Source organism: Lacerta agilis, chromosome 3 (assembly GCF_009819535.1).
Source record: "Lacerta agilis isolate rLacAgi1 chromosome 3, rLacAgi1.pri, whole genome shotgun sequence".
Taxonomy (NCBI): Eukaryota; Metazoa; Chordata; class Lepidosauria; order Squamata; family Lacertidae; genus Lacerta; species Lacerta agilis.
In genome coordinates this window covers 101,109,626-101,128,864 of record NC_046314.1, presented here as the reverse complement: position 1 = coordinate 101,128,864, position 19,239 = coordinate 101,109,626, and the positions used below count along the sequence as shown (strand labels likewise).

The 19,239-nt window shown below is 50.9% G+C and overlaps 2 protein-coding genes across 3 annotated transcripts in view; one reads left to right on the top strand and one right to left on the bottom strand.

Annotated features, from left to right (window-relative positions):
* Positions 1-12,551, top strand: part of LOC117044313 (phosphofurin acidic cluster sorting protein 2-like) — a 171,010-nt gene extending 158,459 nt beyond the window's left edge. Inside the window, exons 15-25 of the mRNA XM_033144948.1 lie at positions 357-463; positions 2,194-2,348; positions 2,653-2,763; positions 3,400-3,502; positions 3,890-3,961; positions 7,844-7,886; positions 8,174-8,216; positions 9,155-9,296; positions 9,442-9,665; positions 10,536-10,649; positions 12,199-12,551. Of these exons, the coding sequence (XP_033000839.1) occupies positions 357-463; positions 2,194-2,348; positions 2,653-2,763; positions 3,400-3,502; positions 3,890-3,961; positions 7,844-7,886; positions 8,174-8,216; positions 9,155-9,296; positions 9,442-9,665; positions 10,536-10,649; positions 12,199-12,314 (1,230 nt within the window). The 3' untranslated portion in view covers positions 12,315-12,551. The remainder of the gene's footprint in view (positions 1-356; positions 464-2,193; positions 2,349-2,652; positions 2,764-3,399; positions 3,503-3,889; positions 3,962-7,843; positions 7,887-8,173; positions 8,217-9,154; positions 9,297-9,441; positions 9,666-10,535; positions 10,650-12,198) is intronic.
* Positions 12,552-16,608: 4,057 nt separating this feature from the next.
* The window catches only part of LOC117044312 (cullin-9-like), a 32,486-nt gene continuing 29,855 nt past the window's right edge, over positions 16,609-19,239 (bottom strand). For both annotated transcript variants that reach the window (XM_033144946.1, XM_033144947.1), the window contains exons 26-30: positions 19,015-19,189; positions 18,453-18,598; positions 17,614-17,719; positions 17,048-17,244; positions 16,609-16,961 (exon numbers count right to left, since the gene is read on the bottom strand). In XM_033144946.1, the coding sequence (XP_033000837.1) occupies positions 16,674-16,961; positions 17,048-17,244; positions 17,614-17,719; positions 18,453-18,598; positions 19,015-19,189 (912 nt within the window). In that variant the 3' untranslated portion in view covers positions 16,609-16,673. The remainder of the gene's footprint in view (positions 16,962-17,047; positions 17,245-17,613; positions 17,720-18,452; positions 18,599-19,014; positions 19,190-19,239) is intronic.

The following is a 19,239-nucleotide window of genomic DNA, read 5'->3' as shown; positions in this document are numbered from 1 at the left end:
ATATGAGCACAGATACTCCTTCAAGTAACCTGGGTCTAAAGCCAGAATGGGGAACCTTAGAAATGCTAATGATGAAGCGGCACATAAAATCCCCCCCCCCAAAAGCCAACGAATAAAGGAAACCAACCTGTGGTTCCTCTAGATTTCGCTGGACTTAAAACCCCCATCATCCCTGACCATTGGCCATGCCGACTGGGGGCGATGGGTTGAAGTTCGACATTCTAGAGGGCACCATGTTGGCGACTCCTGGATTCCGGGGAGGGCTCTGGTACCTCCCCCACCAAGTTATTTTGCAAAGAGTTTGCATATCTTCTCCATCCCATTCCTGCCTCCTATTTCTGGTTTCCTTTCGGCAGTACCTGTGTGACCAGTTGCAAGAGCACAAGCAGCCCATTGTCTCCACCTGCTCCATGGCGGATGTGCAGGCCGCTTTCAACACCATCGTCTCTCGCATCCAGAGATAGTGAGTATTGCTGGCGGGCAGCAACAAACCAGGGTCTGAGTGCCCCATGTTGGTTTTTCAGGTGGACCCCGAGGAAAGGACTTTGGGGATTGATGTATGCAGGGGTTACAGCCCCCCAAGTTGCTAGGAGGTGTGCGTCTGAACACTCAGGCTTGTGCACCACATGCATGAACTCAACATGCAGCTCTCCAGGAGGACTGGAATCTTCTGTGTTGAGTTAGTACCTGCGTCCATGAAAAATGCCTGTGTGCCTTTAACCCTTATAAGGAACGTGTCACGCCAGGATGTAGGAAACGATTGGTTTGCTACACGGAAATAGAATCATAGATCATAGAATCATAGAGTTGGAAGAGACCACAAGGGCCATCCAGTCCAACCCCCTGCCAAGCAGGAAACACCATCAAAGCATTCCTGACAGATGGCTGTCAAGACTCTGCTTAAAGACCTCCAAAGAAGGAGACTCCACCACACTCCTTGGTAGCAAATTCCACTGCCGAACAGCTCTCACTGTCAGGAAGTTCTTCCTAATGTTTAGGTGGAATCTTCTTTCTTGTAGTTTGAATCCATTGCCCCGTGTCCGCTTCTCTGGAGCAGCAGAAAACAACCTTTCACCCTCCTCTATATGACATCCTTTTATATATTTGAACATGGCTATCATATGACCCCTTAACCTTCTCTTCTCCAGGCTAAACATACCCAGCTCCCTAAACCGTTCCTCATAAGGCATTGTTTCCAGGCCTTTGACCATTTTGGTTGCCCTCTTCTGGACATGTTCCAGCTTGTCAGTATCCTTCTTGAACTGTGGTGCGAGAATATATGGATGCTGACCAGATCACAAGGATACACATGTGTGGGCAGCAACCATTAGACACCCTCACCTTGAAATCTGTAAAGAGAGGGTCTGATGACACCCCCCCCCCCCAAGCCTGGAAAGTAAGTGCAGGAAAACCTGATCTTGAAGCAAACGGAACTCAAAGGCACAGAACAGAGATTTGAGCCTCCTGCAAGTGCTAAGCTCTACTCTTCAGATCCCTGTGCTTGGCAAGGGGACAGCTTCACTCACCGTGGTCCAGCAAACTATAGGATTGATCCTTGAGGAGCAAAGAGGGGGTCCCATTGAAGCCGTGAGCTGGCCAGCCATTGAAAATAGGGAGCTTATAGTTTGTGGAGAGGGAGTTTCCTGAGCAATGTAGTTCAGAAGTCCTTTGAACTCTGTGTTTACTGGCTTGAAGTAAAGTGGAAGAAGCCTTAGTTTTGGGAAGACTGCTTATTTATCTCTGTAGTTCCTGGATAAGAAATGCACCTTGAAAGAGATTTTGGTTCTCTGTGTGAAGTCTGGTTCCTGCCATAATATAAGCTTTTCTGGTAAATACAAGGATGAGTGTGCTGGTGTTTTCTGCAGCTATTAGGTCAGGGTGTTAAATCATTCATTCCAGGTAATGAGCAGAGACAGAGACAACACTGGGCAGGGCAGGCTTTCTCTCTCTGCCACCCCTTCTCCCTCCCTCTTTCCGCTCTCTTTCTGCCACCCCTTTCCCTCTTTCTCTCTACCCCCTCCTTCCCACTCGCATGGAACCGCTCCTGGTTTTGTCCAAAGGGTGGTAGATTCTAGGCTTTGTGATGGCGGTGGAGAAGTGAGGCGCCGAGGGGGGGGGTTCAGTAGTTTGGCTTTGCTCTTTCCGGGGGGCTGCTTCTTTGTGAATCTCTCAGCATCTCTCTTCCTCCGGCAGCTGTAACTGTAATTCCCACATGCCTCCCCCAGTGAAAGTGGCCGTCGCAGGGGACCAGAGCTACCTGAGCATCGTCCTGCGCTTTTTTGTGGAGCAGCTAGCCGGCAAGACCCCGGACTGGCTCAACTATCTCCGTTTCCTCGTGGTGCCGTTGGGTAAGAGCTTTGCCACGGGGGTTGGGGTTGGGGGGGGTGGCTGTCCTGGAAGGCCTCTGTGTCTTCCCTGCTAGGGTGTCCACCCTGGTTGACCTGTGGGAACGTCCCTTCGGCCTCCCCAACTGGAAAAAAGAAAAATATGGGCTGGAAATAGTGGAGGCAAACCAAGGCGAAACAGGATTTTGTCCTTTGGCACAGCTTCCTAAGGTGGATGCGAGCTTTGCTCTCTTTGCCTTCTCCAGCGTCATAGGTATTTATTTATTTATTTTTAAAAAATGCTTCCATTTTGTTCTGTCGTTCCCAGGCTCTCACCCCGTGGCCAAGTACCTTGGCTCTGTGGACAACAGGTACAGCACCTTGTTCCTGGATGCAGCGTGGAGAGAGCTGTTTAGCAGAATTGAACCCCCTAGTTCAGGTAAATAGTCCAAGCAGGCCTTTTTAAAGACAGCATCTTTATTGAAAATCAAAAAGTACATAATTATATGTGAGACGTAGATAAAAGACAGGGGGGAAAAAGAAATAGAACCCGTGTAGAAGGGAAAATAAAGTGGGGGGGACGACCCAAAACTGTATATTTTACAAAGTTGTTATTGTGCTTCACCAGATCTTAACCTATAACAGTATTTGTAAGGATGGATTCCAAATATCATGGAATTTTTCCATGGCAAGCCTGCGTTTATATGCAAGTGGTTGATATGTTGAGAGTTTGTATACGTCTTCAATCCAATTGTAGAAGGGAGCCGCATTTTTATTTTTCAGTCTTTTTGCTGTGGTAAGGGCACGGAGAGTCCACTCGTATTGTCCTTTTGTAAGGTTCCATGTGCTGGGTATACAATTCAAGAAGATGTTTTGCTCTGTAAATGTAAGGTTGTTCCGTACAGTTCTGTCAATAGTTTCAGTTAGCGTCTGCCAAAAATCTTTCAATATAGGACAAAGCAGGCCTGTCTCCAGCTGCCGAGACCCCTGGGGAGGGGCACGGTGGGGTGGGGCAGGGGCCTTGTTCCTTGAGGATGTTCTGCCTCGTCCAACTCTTCCACTCGCCCCCTTCCAGACACAGTGGATGTCCCTGGTCGGGTCGTCCAGTTCATCACTGGCGCCAACGTGTCCCACCAGTTGCCCATTTCCGAGGCCATGTTGACCTACAAGCAGAAGAGGTAAGCGGCTTGGCCATCTTCCTTTCATACACACAAACACACACCATGGAGCTACTTAGACCCACCTTATACACCACATGGGACCCTATCATGGGCCATGATTGCTTCCCCGGATTCCCAAGGGATAGTGTGCTGGGTTGGGCAGTGGTGCAGAAGCTACATAGAGAGTGCCACTCCTTGTTGTCAGCCTTTCCGTGGCTGCTGGGCGGCTCCAGTGTCTCCGAATCTGCTCCTGAAGCACAGTAGGGTTGAGAGCGGAAGGAACAGGCAGCTCTTCTGTCATGGGGCGGAGAAGAAAACGTTCTCCCAGGTGCCAGGAGAAAGAAAGGCCCAGTCAGTGGTTTTTGGGAATTGCAAGTACTGTTTCTGTGCTTCCTCCCCCCGCAGTTCAGGTGTGTGGGGTACTTCAAGCCCTGCTGTTCTCTGCTTGCCCCTACAGCCATCGGGGACTGGCACACAGTACGTACGGCTGGCTTGCTGCACTCCCCGCGGGAGCTTCTGCAGGGTTAGGGGCTCTGCTTTGGGCTGGGACATGTCCTGGGATGGGTGTCACCACGCCCCAGCCAGGCAGGGAAGTCTGTGAGTTTTGGGCACAGGGGAACTTCATATCCTTCAAATCCGGGCGGGGGCCCTTCAAACTCGTTTCAGAGTCTTGGAGCATTGCCTTCAAGTGGAAGCAAAATGGGCATTGGCTTCTGAGCACTGCATCTCCACCTCCAACTCGCCACTTACAGTAGTTTAACTTGCCACTAAGTTAGACCTTGGACTTGGCAAAATATGGGCAATGAAGCTCACGGAGCTGGCTTTTTTTGCAGGTGTGGGCAACATGTCATTGATGCAATAATAGTGCATTAGTGGTAGATTTCTACTGAACCATTTTCACTTCATTATGCTTCATTAGTTGTTTGGTGATGCTTCCTTGATGCGATCACATTATTGGCATCAGAACAGGCCCTACAGCAAGGGCGGCCAACTGCAGCGACCACCATGTGCAGAATTTGGCACAATATTTTGTGTGCAGACTGCAGAGCTTCGCTTTGTGCAGGGTTTGGCTTTTGACGTTCCTTTTCAGGCAGCGGCAGCGGCGGATGCCGGAGGTGTAGCGATGCGTCACAGCAGCGCATGTGTGCAGCTAGCTTGCCCACGGGCTGCCGCACAATGTGCCCGGGCGCTTCACATAGTTAGTGCAAGCTTGTGGTTGCGCAACTAGATGCCGCTGTCGGAAAACCGAGGCTGGGGCGAGAGGTTGCTTTGCATTGGGGCAGGGCAGGGAAGAGTCTGCAGTGGTCGACTTAAGAAGAGTTCATCCATGGTGACCTGAATGCTCTGGGCTAGCCTGTCCCCACTGCGCTCTGGGCTGGCCAAGGGCCCTGCAGCTGTCCCATCAGTCCCAGGCAATGTGAGTTGTAGTCCAGCAACATCAGGAAGGCCGCAGGTTCCTGACCTCTGAAATAGATGGTTTACTACACCACTGGCAACTAGCCTACATGTAGTTTTCAGTCCTTCGCTGAGCTGGTAACCTCCATCGTTGTTGGACTTCAAATGCCATCAGCCTCAGGCAGAGTCCCATTTAGAAAGAGGGTAGATCCACCTTCCCCAGCCCGTAGTTGGACTCCAGCTCCCATCATCCCTGACTGTTGGCCATGCTGGCTGGAGCTGATGGGAATCAGAGTCCAGCAACATCTGGGGATCCAAGGTTGGGCAATGCTGGCGTCAAGCAGAGTACGTATTCTGGAACCTACTGCGAAGTGTAGCAGCTTTAGGGCAATTTATTCAGGCGATGGTGGCAGGGGGCGGGGTATTCCAGAAGCCGTGTGTGTGTTAGATGCGGAAAATGCTCTTCAAAAGCTTGAGAACTGTGGCACCAGCTCCAGCATCAGCCTACTAAATCCCAAGATCAGGTGGAGGGGACTCTGGACGTGCTGTTGTCATCTACACGGGAGAGTGCAGGTCTGCCAGGGCATCTGAATAAGACTGTCATAAAAAACCCAAGCAAACCCAATAATAATAATAATAATAATAATAATAATTATTATTATTATTATTATTATTATTATTATTATTATTATTATTATTGCCCCAGCCTCTCTGGGCAGCTCCCAACAAAACCCAACGGTGCCTGCCAGGCCTGGTGCCAGGAGTGGGCACAGCTCGGTATCTGCCTGTTCCTCAGCAAGGGGCCGTCAGCCAAGGATGGAAGAGAGGCAGAACCCCTCTGGTGCTGTAAGACATTATGTGTACTGACAGCAGCCTCTGCCAATCTGGTGCCCAGCCAGTAGTCCAATTCACCAGTGCCAGGTTTTACAGAACCATCCCAATCAATTCCGTTTAGGTTACTGGATGAAATGGAATGATTCTGTAAATAAAGATGGTTTGCCAGCAGGTAAGAAGACAGTCTTTCCTAGTCTGGTGCTCTGCAGGTGTTTTGTGCTGGCCAAAGAAGGTTTTGCCTTCCTTTCTCTTTATGCAGCTGTTTCTCCTCCACCACCTCTTTTCTCTTTTTTGGCCCTTCTGCAGGAGACCCACCCCACCCTGGCCCTCCTTCTCCCTCTAACTAAGCAAGAGACTCCCTCTTGTTTGGGGTCCCTGTGCAGTTTGGACCCAGAGAGAAGAGGGCGCAGGCAAATGGGCTGGGGTCAGAAGGATGTGGGTCTTTAATGGGGGGGGTGAGGATGGTGATGACGATCATGAAATTACCCACCCTCCATCCTAAGATCCTAGGGTGGGTTACCAGTATTAAAACATGTGAAAAACACTTCAAAACAACTTGCAATCATACAAAAAGGTGGGTCCTAAAAGCATGCACCTGAAAAGCCAGGGAGCAGAGGTGATGTCCCAGCCCCCCCCCCCAAAAAAAGATCTGGAGCCAAATGACAATACCTACATTTTTATTATGGTTATGGTTAAATTCATTTAATCACCAGCAGGCCTCAGTGTGGCTGCCAAGTAGAGCATTAAAAACACTCGAAACAGATGGCAAGCACAGGGATAGCTGTTTGTTTACTATTGGGTTTGTTTCCTATTGCACAGTTGTATAGGCCACCCCTTATCTGTACTGATACCAGCGAAGGGCAAGCCATAAACCCAGGGGGTGGGGGCCATTTTCTAGCCCAACAGTTGCATTCCTTGGTCTCCATCATCCGCCATGTGTGATCTAGTTGAGATTCCTGCTTTGCAGGGGGTCGGACTGGGTCCCTTCGCACTCTGCAGTTCTGTGATCCTATAAATAGGGTGGGCCCCAAAACACAAACATCGCAGGTGTCCCAAGGCCAGGGTGAACAGGTGTGTCTTCAGGGAGACATCCCCCTTTCCCTACTTCTGACTCCGTTCACAAGCTCAGAACCTGGAGCTCCGCGAAGTGGCTGCTCAGGTTCAGCCAGAAGAAGTCCCCGTCCCCCGTCCCCCCCGCTGCTCAAGAATTCTGGATCCCTCTCTTCCCCAAAGCCGCCATTCAGACGGACACCCACTTCTGTGTGTGTGCCGCTTCCCGGCACCCGTCATCTAGTGACCGCTTACGTTTCCAGCAGTTCTTTACGCCTCTCCCTCTTCTTGGTTTTTTTTTGTTTCTTGTTTGTTTTGGCATTCAAGGAAAAGAAGCCTCTATTTTGATTTTTATATCAGGTATTGGAACTGTGGCTTGCTGCAGTGTTGCCCTTCTTCCCCAATGTCTGTCGGTCTCCTCTTTGTCCAGGAACAGAGCTGACTCCTCCCTCCTTTCTCTCTCTCTCTCTCCACCCCCCCCCCAACCTCCGTCTTCTGCCTTGTGTGAGACAAGGGCTGCTGCCTGTTCCTGGTTGCATGTTGGGGTGGGTAGGGAAGGAACGCCCCCCATTTCCTCCTGAGCCTCTTAAGTGCATCTGTCCCTGTGCTCCTCGTCTTACTCCTTCCCTCCTGCAACCTTCCGTACGCCGTGTGATCCTGTGCTCAGCATTTGGGGTGGCTGGGGGTGGGGTTGCTTTGCTGCGCAAGGCAGAGGAGTCTATCCTGCTTCCCTCGTCCTGCCCCCCCCCCCCGTCCCATCCTAAAGATGAGACATCGTCGCTTTGGCTCTCTCAGAACTGCTGCTTGTTTATAACTCTTTGCTGGCTGGAGGTGGGGCGGGGGGAGGCAGCGCACGGCTGAGACACGTCGACAAGAACAGGAACCAAATAGCGTCACCTCGGGGTGGGGGGTGGGGCGTGTCCCTCGGCAGCTCAGAAGGACGGTGAGCAAAGGATGATGGGAGGTCCTGCTGGCTGCATGAGCTACCCCCCCTTCTCCGCAGTTGCCTTTCCAGGCCAAGGATTCTTCCCAGGGGGGGCGGGGGTTGCAGCTTTTAATTGCCTCTGCTCCATTTCACAGCCCTGATGAGGATTCCTGCCAGAAGTTTGTGCCGTTTGTCGGGGTGAGTGCTGTTGTTGTGGGTTGGGGCACTAGACCGCTCGGAAAAACCCTCGCCCTTCTCCTTTCACCTTCCCCAAGGTGGTCTGCAAGGGAGGAGGTAGTTTGGCAGGAAGACACAGTCACTGTCAACCTTTGCCGATCTGGCACCTTCCAGACATTTGGGACTACAACTCCCATCATCCCCTGCCAGCACGACGAAGGCTATGTTAGCTGCTCCTTAGCATGGGAAGTTGGCTCTTGGCAGGTCTTTGGATACTGACCGAGGCTTTTCTCCTTGTTCCCTGGCAGGTGGTGAAGGTGGGCCTTGTGGAGCAGTCCTTCAACACCTCAGGTGAGAAAAAGGCACTGAGCCAGGCGCCCGGAGGCTACGGCCAAGACAGCCTAGCTCTGGTCTCCTACCCTGCCTGCATCTTGCAAGGACCCAGCACAGATCCTCCTCCAGTTTGCTGGTGGCTGGGCTCTGTCACCACAGTTAGAGGCAACAATGCTTCTAATAGCAGTTGCTGGAAACCGCAGGAGGGGAGAGGACTCTTGTGGTCATATCTCGCTTATGGGTGGCCACTGTGAGAACAGGATGCTAGACTAGATGGACCATTGGCACTTATGGTCTTATGTAATAATTGGATCTTTTAATGTTTGGTGTTTTATTGTGTTCTTGTATCTGTTGGAAGCTGCCCAGAGTGGATGGGGCAATCCAGTCAGATGGGCAGGATACAATATTGATTGATTGATTGATTGATTGATTGATTGACTAGGCTAAGCTGTGTCTAACAACAATGAGCTCCCCAATGTGTTTTTGGTGCAAGGCTGTAAATCCCAGCTTTGGGAGAGCAGGTTATGTAAAAAGATGTAAAACACACAATGAATGAGGGCGCTTCCAGGGTGTCACTATTTCCAGGCGGGATTCAGTCGCAGACCAGAAAATTAAGATAGTGCAGGCTGTAAAGTTGTTATTGCGCAAATAGAAACACATCCCTGCAGAATCAAGACTTTTTTGCAAGAGGGCGAATGATGGGGGCTTCAAGGCACTGGGAAGGGTGGAGCGGCACTTGATTGATGCAACATCACCTAACCTTCCTGCAGACAAAGCAGAACAAATGCTTAGTAAACGTCTAAGACAATTGTCTAAGCTTCCCCCAAACTTTGCACTCAAGAAACGGGTCACCTGGAAGCATCCTGAATTGGATGAATGTTAAAATGCCACAAGGGTCCTGAAATCGGCCACTAACTCTCCCTGGTATAATATGGCCATTTCCCCCCTTTCCTTAGTTGATTCTGACGATGTGACCATCTGCACCACTTCGCTGCTCAGCTCATCGTCTCCATCTGGCGGAGGCATCCCCTATACCAAGGAGGTGGTGGGTACCCCTCCGCCCTCCCCATCGGTCAGCAGCGGGCTCTCGGGAGCTGGGTAAGTGGTACGCTTCCACCTCTGTCCCCCTCAGAACCTGGGGTGGTACAGTCCAGCCTGAGCTATGCCATGCGGTTCTGCTGCTCGCCTAGCTTGGCTCAGGGTCCGTTCTGGTTTCAGCTTCTGCTTCCCCTCTTCCTCCCAGCAACCTGAGTCCTGGCGTGGAGGTGATGGGCCTGCAGGTCGATTACTGGACAGCGCAGGGTCCAGAGAAGAGGAAAGAGGCCGAGAAGCGGGAGACAGGCATGAAAAACACTCTGAAGAGCAACTTCCGCTCCCTGCAGGTCAGCCGCATCCCTGGCCCTGGGGAGCTGACCGCCCCCAACACCATGGCCATGACTGTGGTCACCAAGGAGAAAAATAAGAAAGGTAATCTTCCCCAGAAGCATCACAGCTCTTTGTCATCTGCCTGTACCAGCTCAGCCTGCTCGTTTATTTGTTGCTATTATTTTACTATTGACATTGATTGGTTTCCTACTGGCCCAAGAGTCTTCTAGTCCAAACAGTGGTCCCTGAATTACCAGTGATCCCATTTAGGTGGGCCAAGACGTGCCAATGGATTTGTGGTTGAAGACAGGAAACGGAACGTTCCACACAATGCATATTACAGTTGTACCTCTGGTTGTGAATGGGATCCGTTCCGGAGGCCCGTTCGCAACATGAAAAGCCCGCAACCTGAAGCGTCATATCTGCGCTTGCGCACGGCACGGTTTGATGCTTGTGCGCATGCGCGATTTAGCGTTGCTGCGCAAGCGCGAGCGGCGAAACCCGGAAGTAACCCTTTCTGGTACATCCAGGTCGCCGCGGGACGCAACCGGAAGCAAACGTAACATGAGGTATGACTGTACATTTTAATTGCATTGTAATTGCTTTTCTTATTTCTTACGTTGCACTTCATTTTATTACGGTTTCAAATTTCACGGAATTCAAAATGTAATACAATGCAATGCAATATGTAAGAAATAAAAGAAGCAGTGAAAACACAATTGAGAATCATAACGCATCTAGCCGCACAACTCAGGCAGAAAGATCGGTAAGTGGGCTGGAAAAACCCTCAGCAATTTTCAAGTGGTCTGTGGGGCGGGGGGGGGGGAGTTTGGGAACTGTGCTTCTAGTCCTCATGGGCAGACTCTTTGCATGCACTGTGGAAAGGGGCCTGAAGCTTTTCCAGTGCTTGCTTAGCGATAGGATTTCACTGTGTGGACATCCGTTGAATCTCAAGTGGTTATCTTTTGGCAGTCATGTTCCTGACTAAGAAAAACAAAGAGAAGGACTTGGAACCGAAGAGCCAAGTAATTGAGGGGATCACACGCCTGATCTGCACAGCCAAGCACCAAAACACCATGCTCCGTGGTGAGTGGGCCACCCTCTGCCCTTTCCTATGGTGGCTGAATTGTCCTTTTCTGGCTAATAGCCCTAGCCAGAGCTCGGTTCACCTCGTGGCTCCGCCAGTGCTCTACAACAGGGTATTAGCCAACCTATTCGGACCAGCTGGCACATTTTAAATTTTAAGGAAGTGCTGTGGGCACCAGTCGCAAAATGGCTGCTGTGGGGTGTGGGGCATATGACAAAACGAGAGAGAGAAGAGAGTACAGTCATTGTTACTTCCAGCCCTCACCTACCAACCTCGTACTGATTGTGGAGATCACACCATAACGATTTCACACACAGATGCTGTTGATGTTTTAATAAAAGGGGAGCATTCCCCCAGTACCAGGGAAAATCTACTAGGTGGCTAATAATAGTAATAATTTATTATTTGTACCCCTCCCATCTGAGTGGGTTCACTCTGGGCAGCTTCCAACATACAGTGGTACCTCGGTTTAAGAACAGCCCTGTTTACGACCTATTCGGTTTATGAACTCCGCAGTAGTGTCCCGGTTTGTGAACTTTACCTCAGTCTAAGAACGGAATCCAAACGGTGGAATGGCACCGGCAGTGGGAGACTTCATTAGGGAAAGCGTGCCTTGGTTTTAAGAATGGTTTCGGTTTAAGAACAGACTTCCGGAACAGATTATGTTCGCAGACCGAGGTACCACTGTACTTAAAAACACATTAAAAGCTTCCCTATACAGTACTGCCTTCAGATGTCTTCTAAAAGTAATATACCAGTAATTGCTCATTTCCTTGACATCTGAGGGGTGTGTGTTCAACAGGGAGGGCGCCACTACCAAGAAGGCCATACCACCCTCACCCTCACCACACAAACAGTCCACACTCACTCATTTCTCCCTCTCTCTCACAGACCACACATTCCCTCATACTTCTTTGCATTTCTCATTCACACATACCTCTCCTTTTCAGACCACACATACATATGCTCCGTCTCTCACGCGCAGGCCACATGGGCATCTCTTCCTCTCTCACGCACATAGACATGTGCAAGACTTTTCCAAGGGCAGCAGGGAGGCACAAGTACAACGCTGAAAGAGCAAGCAAATTTCTCACAAACAGTAGGCAGAATGGTGTGTGCATTTGGCTTCATACTGCACACCCTAAAAACACTCCTTACTCTCTTTTTAAGTGGAAGATGGGAATCGGGGGCCTAATGGATCATCCTGGGGGCACTGAAAAAGGCCTCCAGGGGCACCACGGTGAAAGTTCTTATAAGAAGGTTATTGGAGAATGTGGGCACAGTTCAGCCTGTGGGATTATTGCCTGAATTCTCCACCAATCTGTTACGCTGCGGTGTCTGCAAGCCCTAAGTTAGCAACCTCTGGGCTTAACTTGAATGGCATTTGCTCCTCCACCACCAGCACACAATGCTGTCTTTCACTCATGTCTCACTCTTCCCTGGAAGCCCCCCCCCCCCAGTTCAGCTTCCCTTCTGGACGCTTGCTTCCATCGCCTTCCCTGCTCCTGGCCTGAACGCCCTTCCTCTCTTTTGCTTCCTCCCCTGCAGTTTGTATTGACGGCGTCGAGTGGAACGATGTGAAGTTTTTCCAGCTGGCCGCACAGTGGCCGACACACGTCAAGCATTTCCCCATCGGCATCTTCGGCTACACAAAGAGCGCGTGAGGATAAAGGAAAGGAACCAGCCCGAGGCAACAGCCTCGGGGAGGACTTGGGCTCTGCCATGCTGAACAGAGGAGGGATGATCCAGCTCCTTGCTTCTGCCGAAGATGACTGACTGGACTGGACTGCCTGAAGGCCCAGGGCTGGAGCCCTGATCCGGCCAGGGCCCTCTTTGGCTCCATTTGTTCTGTGCAAGGAGCATCCCGATTTGCTTTACGTCTCACCCATGAGGTTTTTTTTGTTTTTGTTTTAGTTTTTAACGTGAACTTGGTCCTAGGAAATGGAAGGAAGGCACACACACACACACCACGCATTCACAGAGCTTTCTCAGCCCGAACTCTTGAAGACTTGGCCTTTGGGCCAGCCTTCTCTGTTCCAGTCGGGGTCAGGAATGAAAGAGGTCGGGGGGAACTTGCACAGCTCCCCAACCAGCCATCAGCTCGGGGGCAGCTGGGACTCTGTTCCCTCCCATGCCTGGCCATGGGCAAGAAAGGGGGTTTGCTCAGCCAGGCTCACCCCACTGCATTCTGGGCAAGCTGGACCTCTGCCCACAAGTGCCACTCTGCAGTGCCCGCCCCCAATGCACAGAGGGCTCCTGGGATCTTGGGTACCTTGCCATCTTTTAACACAAAGTAGCTTTCCCCGTCTCTCCTAAAAAATACTTGGCCCCTCCTGCTTGGAGTTGGTCTGGCACAGTTCGTGCCCTGAGGAGATGCGCAGACAGGAGTATAGAAAGCAAGTGGTACGGAGATGGCAAAAAGGAAGGAAGGAAAGGCAGGGGCAATTCATTTCTGCAGCAAGCAGCTGGCCCAGGTATGAGCTGCTTCATGTAGTTCAAGACGTTTGCAAGACAAATGGCTAGAGTTGCTGTGTTGTTCTTTGCTTCCCCCCATTGGGGGGGGGAGGTGGCACAGGAGTGCCCGAGCCCAGGGCAGCACTTGCCTCTGGGACCTGACAGAGATCCATAGACGGCAGGACTGCTCTGGTGCAGCAGAGCAAAGGGACTGAATGCTGGAACGGCTGGTTCTTTGCAACTTCAAAGCACAGTAGGCCAACCTCCATGGCAAAAGGCGGGAGAAACTCAAATGAGTGCCACTCCAATGGAATAGGAAGGGGAAAGGGCCTTGCTAAAGCAGCACAGCTTGTATGGGACTGGAGGGGGAAGCCGAGGGGCTTCTTCACTAACCGATCTGTTCCGGCTTTTATTTGTGGAGGGAGTACAGAGAAAGCAGGACGAGAGAGAAAGAGAGTTTTAGCGGGGCAAGGCCCTCTTCTTGCGGGATGTACTGCAGCTATGTGTAAAACAGTGCGTGCTTTCATTGCCGCATTGCTGGGCCCTGCCAGGTAGGTGAAGCTGCTTGCACAGCTGAGGGCGGGCAGGAAAGAGGCCCCTGCGGCCTGTGCCCCCGGGAAGGCTTTCTGGCCAAGGCGCTGTCTTGCGATGGAGCGCCAGCTTACATGCCGTGCACTCCATTGATGGCCACTGCACTCACTGCAGCGCTCTCCTAAGCTCCGCAAGCTGGGCCGAGTTGCACCTTCGCGAGGCAGGTCTCTTGCAGAACAGGATGTACAAGGAGGAACAAGTTCCTTTTAAAAATGACTGACACACAGACAGACACAGATATATACATGAACACATCCTAAAATCCAACACGAGCACCAGAACGAGAGAGCCAGTAACTGCAGCAAAAGTGTCATGAGCCTAGCCTTCCCGTGGCAGCTATTTGTGCCTCTTTGCCCTCCTCTTCCCCAACGAGACCCGCCAGCGCCCCCCCCTTCCCTTCTCTCTCTTCTTCTCAAAAACCAAGTGGACTCCAAGGCCCAGGCCTCCCTGCCTTCCTGGAGCTCCTTGTGTCACTAGAACTGCCAAACCAACCTCCCCCTGCCTTGAAAGTGTATCCTACCGAACTCAAGAGACCTAAACTGTGGTATTGCGCCTGCTCGTCGGACGCAGCTGCTCGAGGTTAGGAGAGCAGGGATGGTGGGTTAACCCCATTTTTTACAAGATTCTATTTTTGTTAAACTTAATGTAAGGTTGCTTTCTGGATTAATTTTAATAAATTAATGCTGGTACCATTGTGACTGACGAGCCTTTGGGTCAATTTGTGAGTCGGCTTGGAATTTTTGGCTTGTTTTGAGAAGTAAAAGGTCAAAGAACCACGGCGAGTAATCCTGTGAGCAAAAGGGGAACCTGGGCTTGCTGTTTTTTAAAACACCGGCCTCTCCCACTGCCATGCATGCAGCAAACCGCGAGGGGGGCTTCGAAAGCAGTTGTGGAGCTTGCCGGTTTTGAGAAAACATAAATGCAATGACACCAGGCTACTACTACCAGCTCCTTGCATGAGGCCAGAGCAGCTTTTTAGCTCTCAAATGCTGGGTCTAAACAGGGATCCCTGATGTGTGAATGTTAATGCAGCAGAAAATATGCCTAGCTTCTGCAGCACATGTCAGAAGTTGGTGACTTGTTCCTAGACTCTTCCTTCTTGTCTCTCTTCTTTAAAAGCTATCTGAATTCCAACCAGCATGCACTTCGTCACCCATATCGCCAAATGTTTCCCTGTTCAGATCTTCATAACGGATTGATCTTTCGGTGTCAAAGGTAGCAGGCCAGCAATGAAAACCACTTTCCGGTATGCAACACATGCATACTTCCAAGAGGAGAGGCACTCTAAGCCTTTGGATAAATGTCCATCTTGTACTATTGGCAGCCCCCCTCCTGCTTCCTGTTAAACCTGACCCCAGCCTGCACAGTTAGGCACTGTGCTGATCTTAAGGAGAAAAGGTGCAGTGTGGGTGCAAGCCAGCTCCAGAAGCCTCTGCATTGGCTTCCACAATTCCACCCATCCTTAAGCAGTTGAAAATTTGCTTTCCAAAGAAGTTCAGGCCCGAGAGTATAAAGCCTTTGCGGTAGTGTCTCCGACCATCCCTTCCTTCACTGACAGCTATAGGTCCCTATAGACCTCTACAAATGCACATATTACCTACTGGGGCTGTGCACATTGTAGCTACTACACAAATCGTGTGCACTTGTTATGTAAACAAACTTGCTCACAAGCTACATCTGAGAGTACAAACTTCTAGGTCTCGTTTTTAGAATTAAAGAAACAGCTGGTCCTTAGCAGCTAATTTACTGCACCGTGGTTCGCAGTGACCACCCCAAGCCAGGTCAGGCCATTGGCAAGGGCTTCAGCACCCATCAAAGGCTGACTCATCCATTGCAAAGCGAAAGGTGCCGGCCGTTCACTCTTCAGCCTCTGCCCAATGGCACTCATTGTTAGGCTAGAATACGAGAGGCTCAATCATTGTTGTGATTATTATTTATTACATTTGCATACCACCATTCATCCAAAGATCCCAGGGCAGTTCACAACACAAAAATATAAAACGAGAACACAAATTACATTAAAAATAAATAAAAATAAATACACCAGCACTAGATTCCTACGCAAAGGCTAGGCCGGATGTCCTGTCTTATGGAACGAAAGGATGTCTTAAAGAAATCAGAGCACATGTAGCCAACAGGAGGCACTTTAGATGACGATGGACTACAACTCCTGAAGATCCTGGACCACACGCTATCTTGGCTGCAGCTGTCGGGAGTGGGTAGTCCCAACGTCATCTAGAGGACACCATGTTGGCTAGCCCTGGATTTGAGGATTACAAAACAGAAAAACGGACCAGAAGTGGCCTGAGTATCGGCTCAGTGAGGTGCTAGCTTTGTCCAGCAGCCAAACGAAAATGCAAGGATGGGAGATGCTCCTCCCCTAAGGCCAGAGGCATTAATCAAAAGATCACGTTCCCAGTGAGGGGGAAGGAAGCAATCCTTCTATTGGGCCATGTTTGCATGGCAATTTGACACGGGGTGGGCGGGAGGGAAATAAGGCAAGTATACCATCTGGAGAAGATGCTTCCTGAGTCACCTGGGTTATACAACCACAAGTGACTCTGGACATTCAGGAAAGGCTGTGGTTGCTTACCAACCAGTCTTCGTTGCATCCTATTGCACCGAATAACAGGCCAGCTGCTAGCCTGGGAGGCTTACGGTATGGCAGGCCGGCAGCCAGGCAGTGGCATCCCCTTGGCTCAAATAAAAAACATCCACCTTCTGGAAGCAGCTGCTTGGCTAGTTTCTCCTTGCAGGAGGGAGCTAGCTCTGCCCACCGCAGCCCACAACGTTACGGAAGCATACTTTGCTGAAGAGGCAGCGTGCAATCTATTAGGAGGAGTCGGAGTCAGCTATGGAGCATAAACGCCCTTCACCCGCCTTGCCATTGTGTCAAAAAGCAAGGGCCGCTCTCTCGATCCCCACGCGCGAAGGCAGCATTCTGGGCAGCAGCTGTGTCGGCACGCCAGCAGCCAGTTCTACCTAAATGTAGAGAACGCCTGTCTCTTTTCTGGGCAGGGTGCAGTGGGTGCTTTTTTTATCTCAACGGTCTGGAACGCTACTTGAGGCTGGTTCCTTGGTGCCGGCAGGGCGGGGGGCTCCGTGGAGACGCACTGCAAGAGATGTGGGTGGTCTTCCCGGCGCTGGATGGAGCCCTGGTTTAGCAGGTGGAGCACGCAGGACAGGACGTCAGCGCTGCTGCTGCTGCAGAACCTGGAGAACTCTGGGACTGAGCCCGGCTTCGGTTTCTGGCAGGCATCTATCACCTGGGAGAGGCAGAAAGAGTGGGTTAGTCTCTGGTATTGGCTACCAGCTGGACTGCGCTACAAGGGCTGACCCCTGCATTTCGTACCCTGAACACCAGGCTGTCGATGTGTAGCTCTCTCTCCTTTTTCAGGATCTCGAGAAGGAGGCAGCAAATGGCGTTCCTCTTCCTCTCCAGAGCCTTGCCCTTGTTCTCTTCTGCATTGAAGTAGGTCTGCTTGGGCAACAGCCACAGGCGATGGCTGGGCACTTGGGCCAGTGTCCCCTCACTCAGCCTCAAAATACCTGGAACCAAAAGACATAGGGCAGGCATAGCCAAGATTGTGCCTCCCAGCTGTTGGGAACTACAACTCCTATCATCCCTTATCCTTAGCCAGGCTGGCAGGGGCTGGTGGGAACTGTAGTGCAGAACACCTAGAGGGCACTAGGTTGGCTACCCCTGACGTAAGGACTTCAGACCGGCAGAACTTCTCAGATTTCCATCATCGCCCGCCCCTTTTCGAGGCCTAGCTTGGGAAACTCTCCTTGGCTGTTGTTTTCGAAAGGATTTGGGCAAACCAAGTGCGTTCTGTGGAAGTAGCTGGAAGTTGGGATCCCACCCGCCTCACTGGGAAAACTCCCCAAAATAAATCAAGATCCCATCTCCATACTTACCCTGGCTCTGGGTCAAGATCCCATTGGTTGTCAGAGGTTCCAGCGCACAGTTGAGGAGCTCAGGTAAGAGACCTGTGGCTTGAAAGAGCCTTTCCACAGAAACCTCCTAGGGCCAAAAGGGAAAAGAAAACAGAGGTAAACGAAGACAGCCTCAGAGGAATTCTTGAACTCCTGCCATGGTGATGGAAGCAGGTTGAGTTAGTGCCTCCTTCAAGAATTTGGGGGGGCGGATTTGCAAATATAAAATAACAATAATTTTATTATTTATACCCCGCCTATCTGGCTGCGTTGCCCCAGCCACTCACAGGAAATAGGAAGTTTCTGCCACAGTGGCAATCACAGGATGTGGGGATAACCATGAGAAGGTTTTGCAACTTCTGAAGCAGATAGAAGGTAAGCTAAGCATGGTCCTACAGAGCGCATCTGGAGTTAGTTAAACAGGAACTGTGCTTGGTGCTAATCCAAGCCTTGGGATCCGGTAGGGCTTTCAATCTCTACTGTGCAAAATTCAGGAGATGGGGCTGTTTCAAGACAGGGTCGCCAACATTTCAAGACCTGTGGGCAGATCTGCAAACTGAAGGATGTGTCACGGGCAACACACACACACACACACTTGCAACCAAGCACACCCCTAAACCTATGCTGTTGGTGACAACAGATTGCTTCTCTCAAACTAAACTTCAGTGAGTGGAGGAGCAGAGGAAGGCCTCTCTTGAGCACACCTGTGCTAGCAGGCATCACATTGGCAACCCATGTTTTACGCGAACACAGGCTATCCTATGAGTCATGGAAGATGCCCAGCTGATGGCAAACAAGTGGAGATCAAGGGAGTCTCAGACCTTGGCAGTGTTGAAGCAGAGGAGGATGTACATCTGCAGGGTGGAGACGTGCAGGAGGCAGCCCTGGTACTCAAGCTCCGCGTGGCCCAGCCACGTCCACTGCAAACGCCGCGGCTTGGTGTGCTCCAGCCCAAAGCAGCTCTGACCTGAGAAAGACAAAGACAAAGGTCAGGGAGAAATACAGACGGGCAACACTCTCTCTGCCTCTCTGCTCAAGGACAGGATATCACAATACTGGGGTTGGAGAAGCATGAACAAAACATAAATCTTGGGGGTTTTTTTAAAAATTGTCTCATCCCACGTTCCTTAGATTAGCCAGATTTCTCAAAGATTATGAACCTCTTAACGCTGCCTCTTTCAAAGTATGGCTTAAAGACTCACAGCTCCCCGTGAAGGTTTGTATCATTTCTTTATAGAAAGTTTGATGATTCTCATTTCCAAGTTCAGAGTCTTGGGTAAAAGTGGGGTCCACCTGTCCCCCAGAAACTCAGTCTAAGGGAGGCAAGGAGGCCTGCAAGGAAGGAGCTGCTCACTTTGGGCTCAAGAACAGCCTGGCACTCACTCTGGGTGTAGAAGTCAGCAAACTTGCTCAGGTGCTGACTGAGGGATTCTGGGAAGAACCTGGCAGGATCCTCCAGGTAGCAGAATGAGGAGATGGTCCAACAGCGTGGAGACAACGCCAGCACCTTCACCTCGGCCTCTTCCTCCCGAGAGAACAGCTGCTGCGCCTCCACCATCTGGGGAAACAAAGAAGGTTTGTGGCTTTGGCGGACAGTGGGAGCTCCCC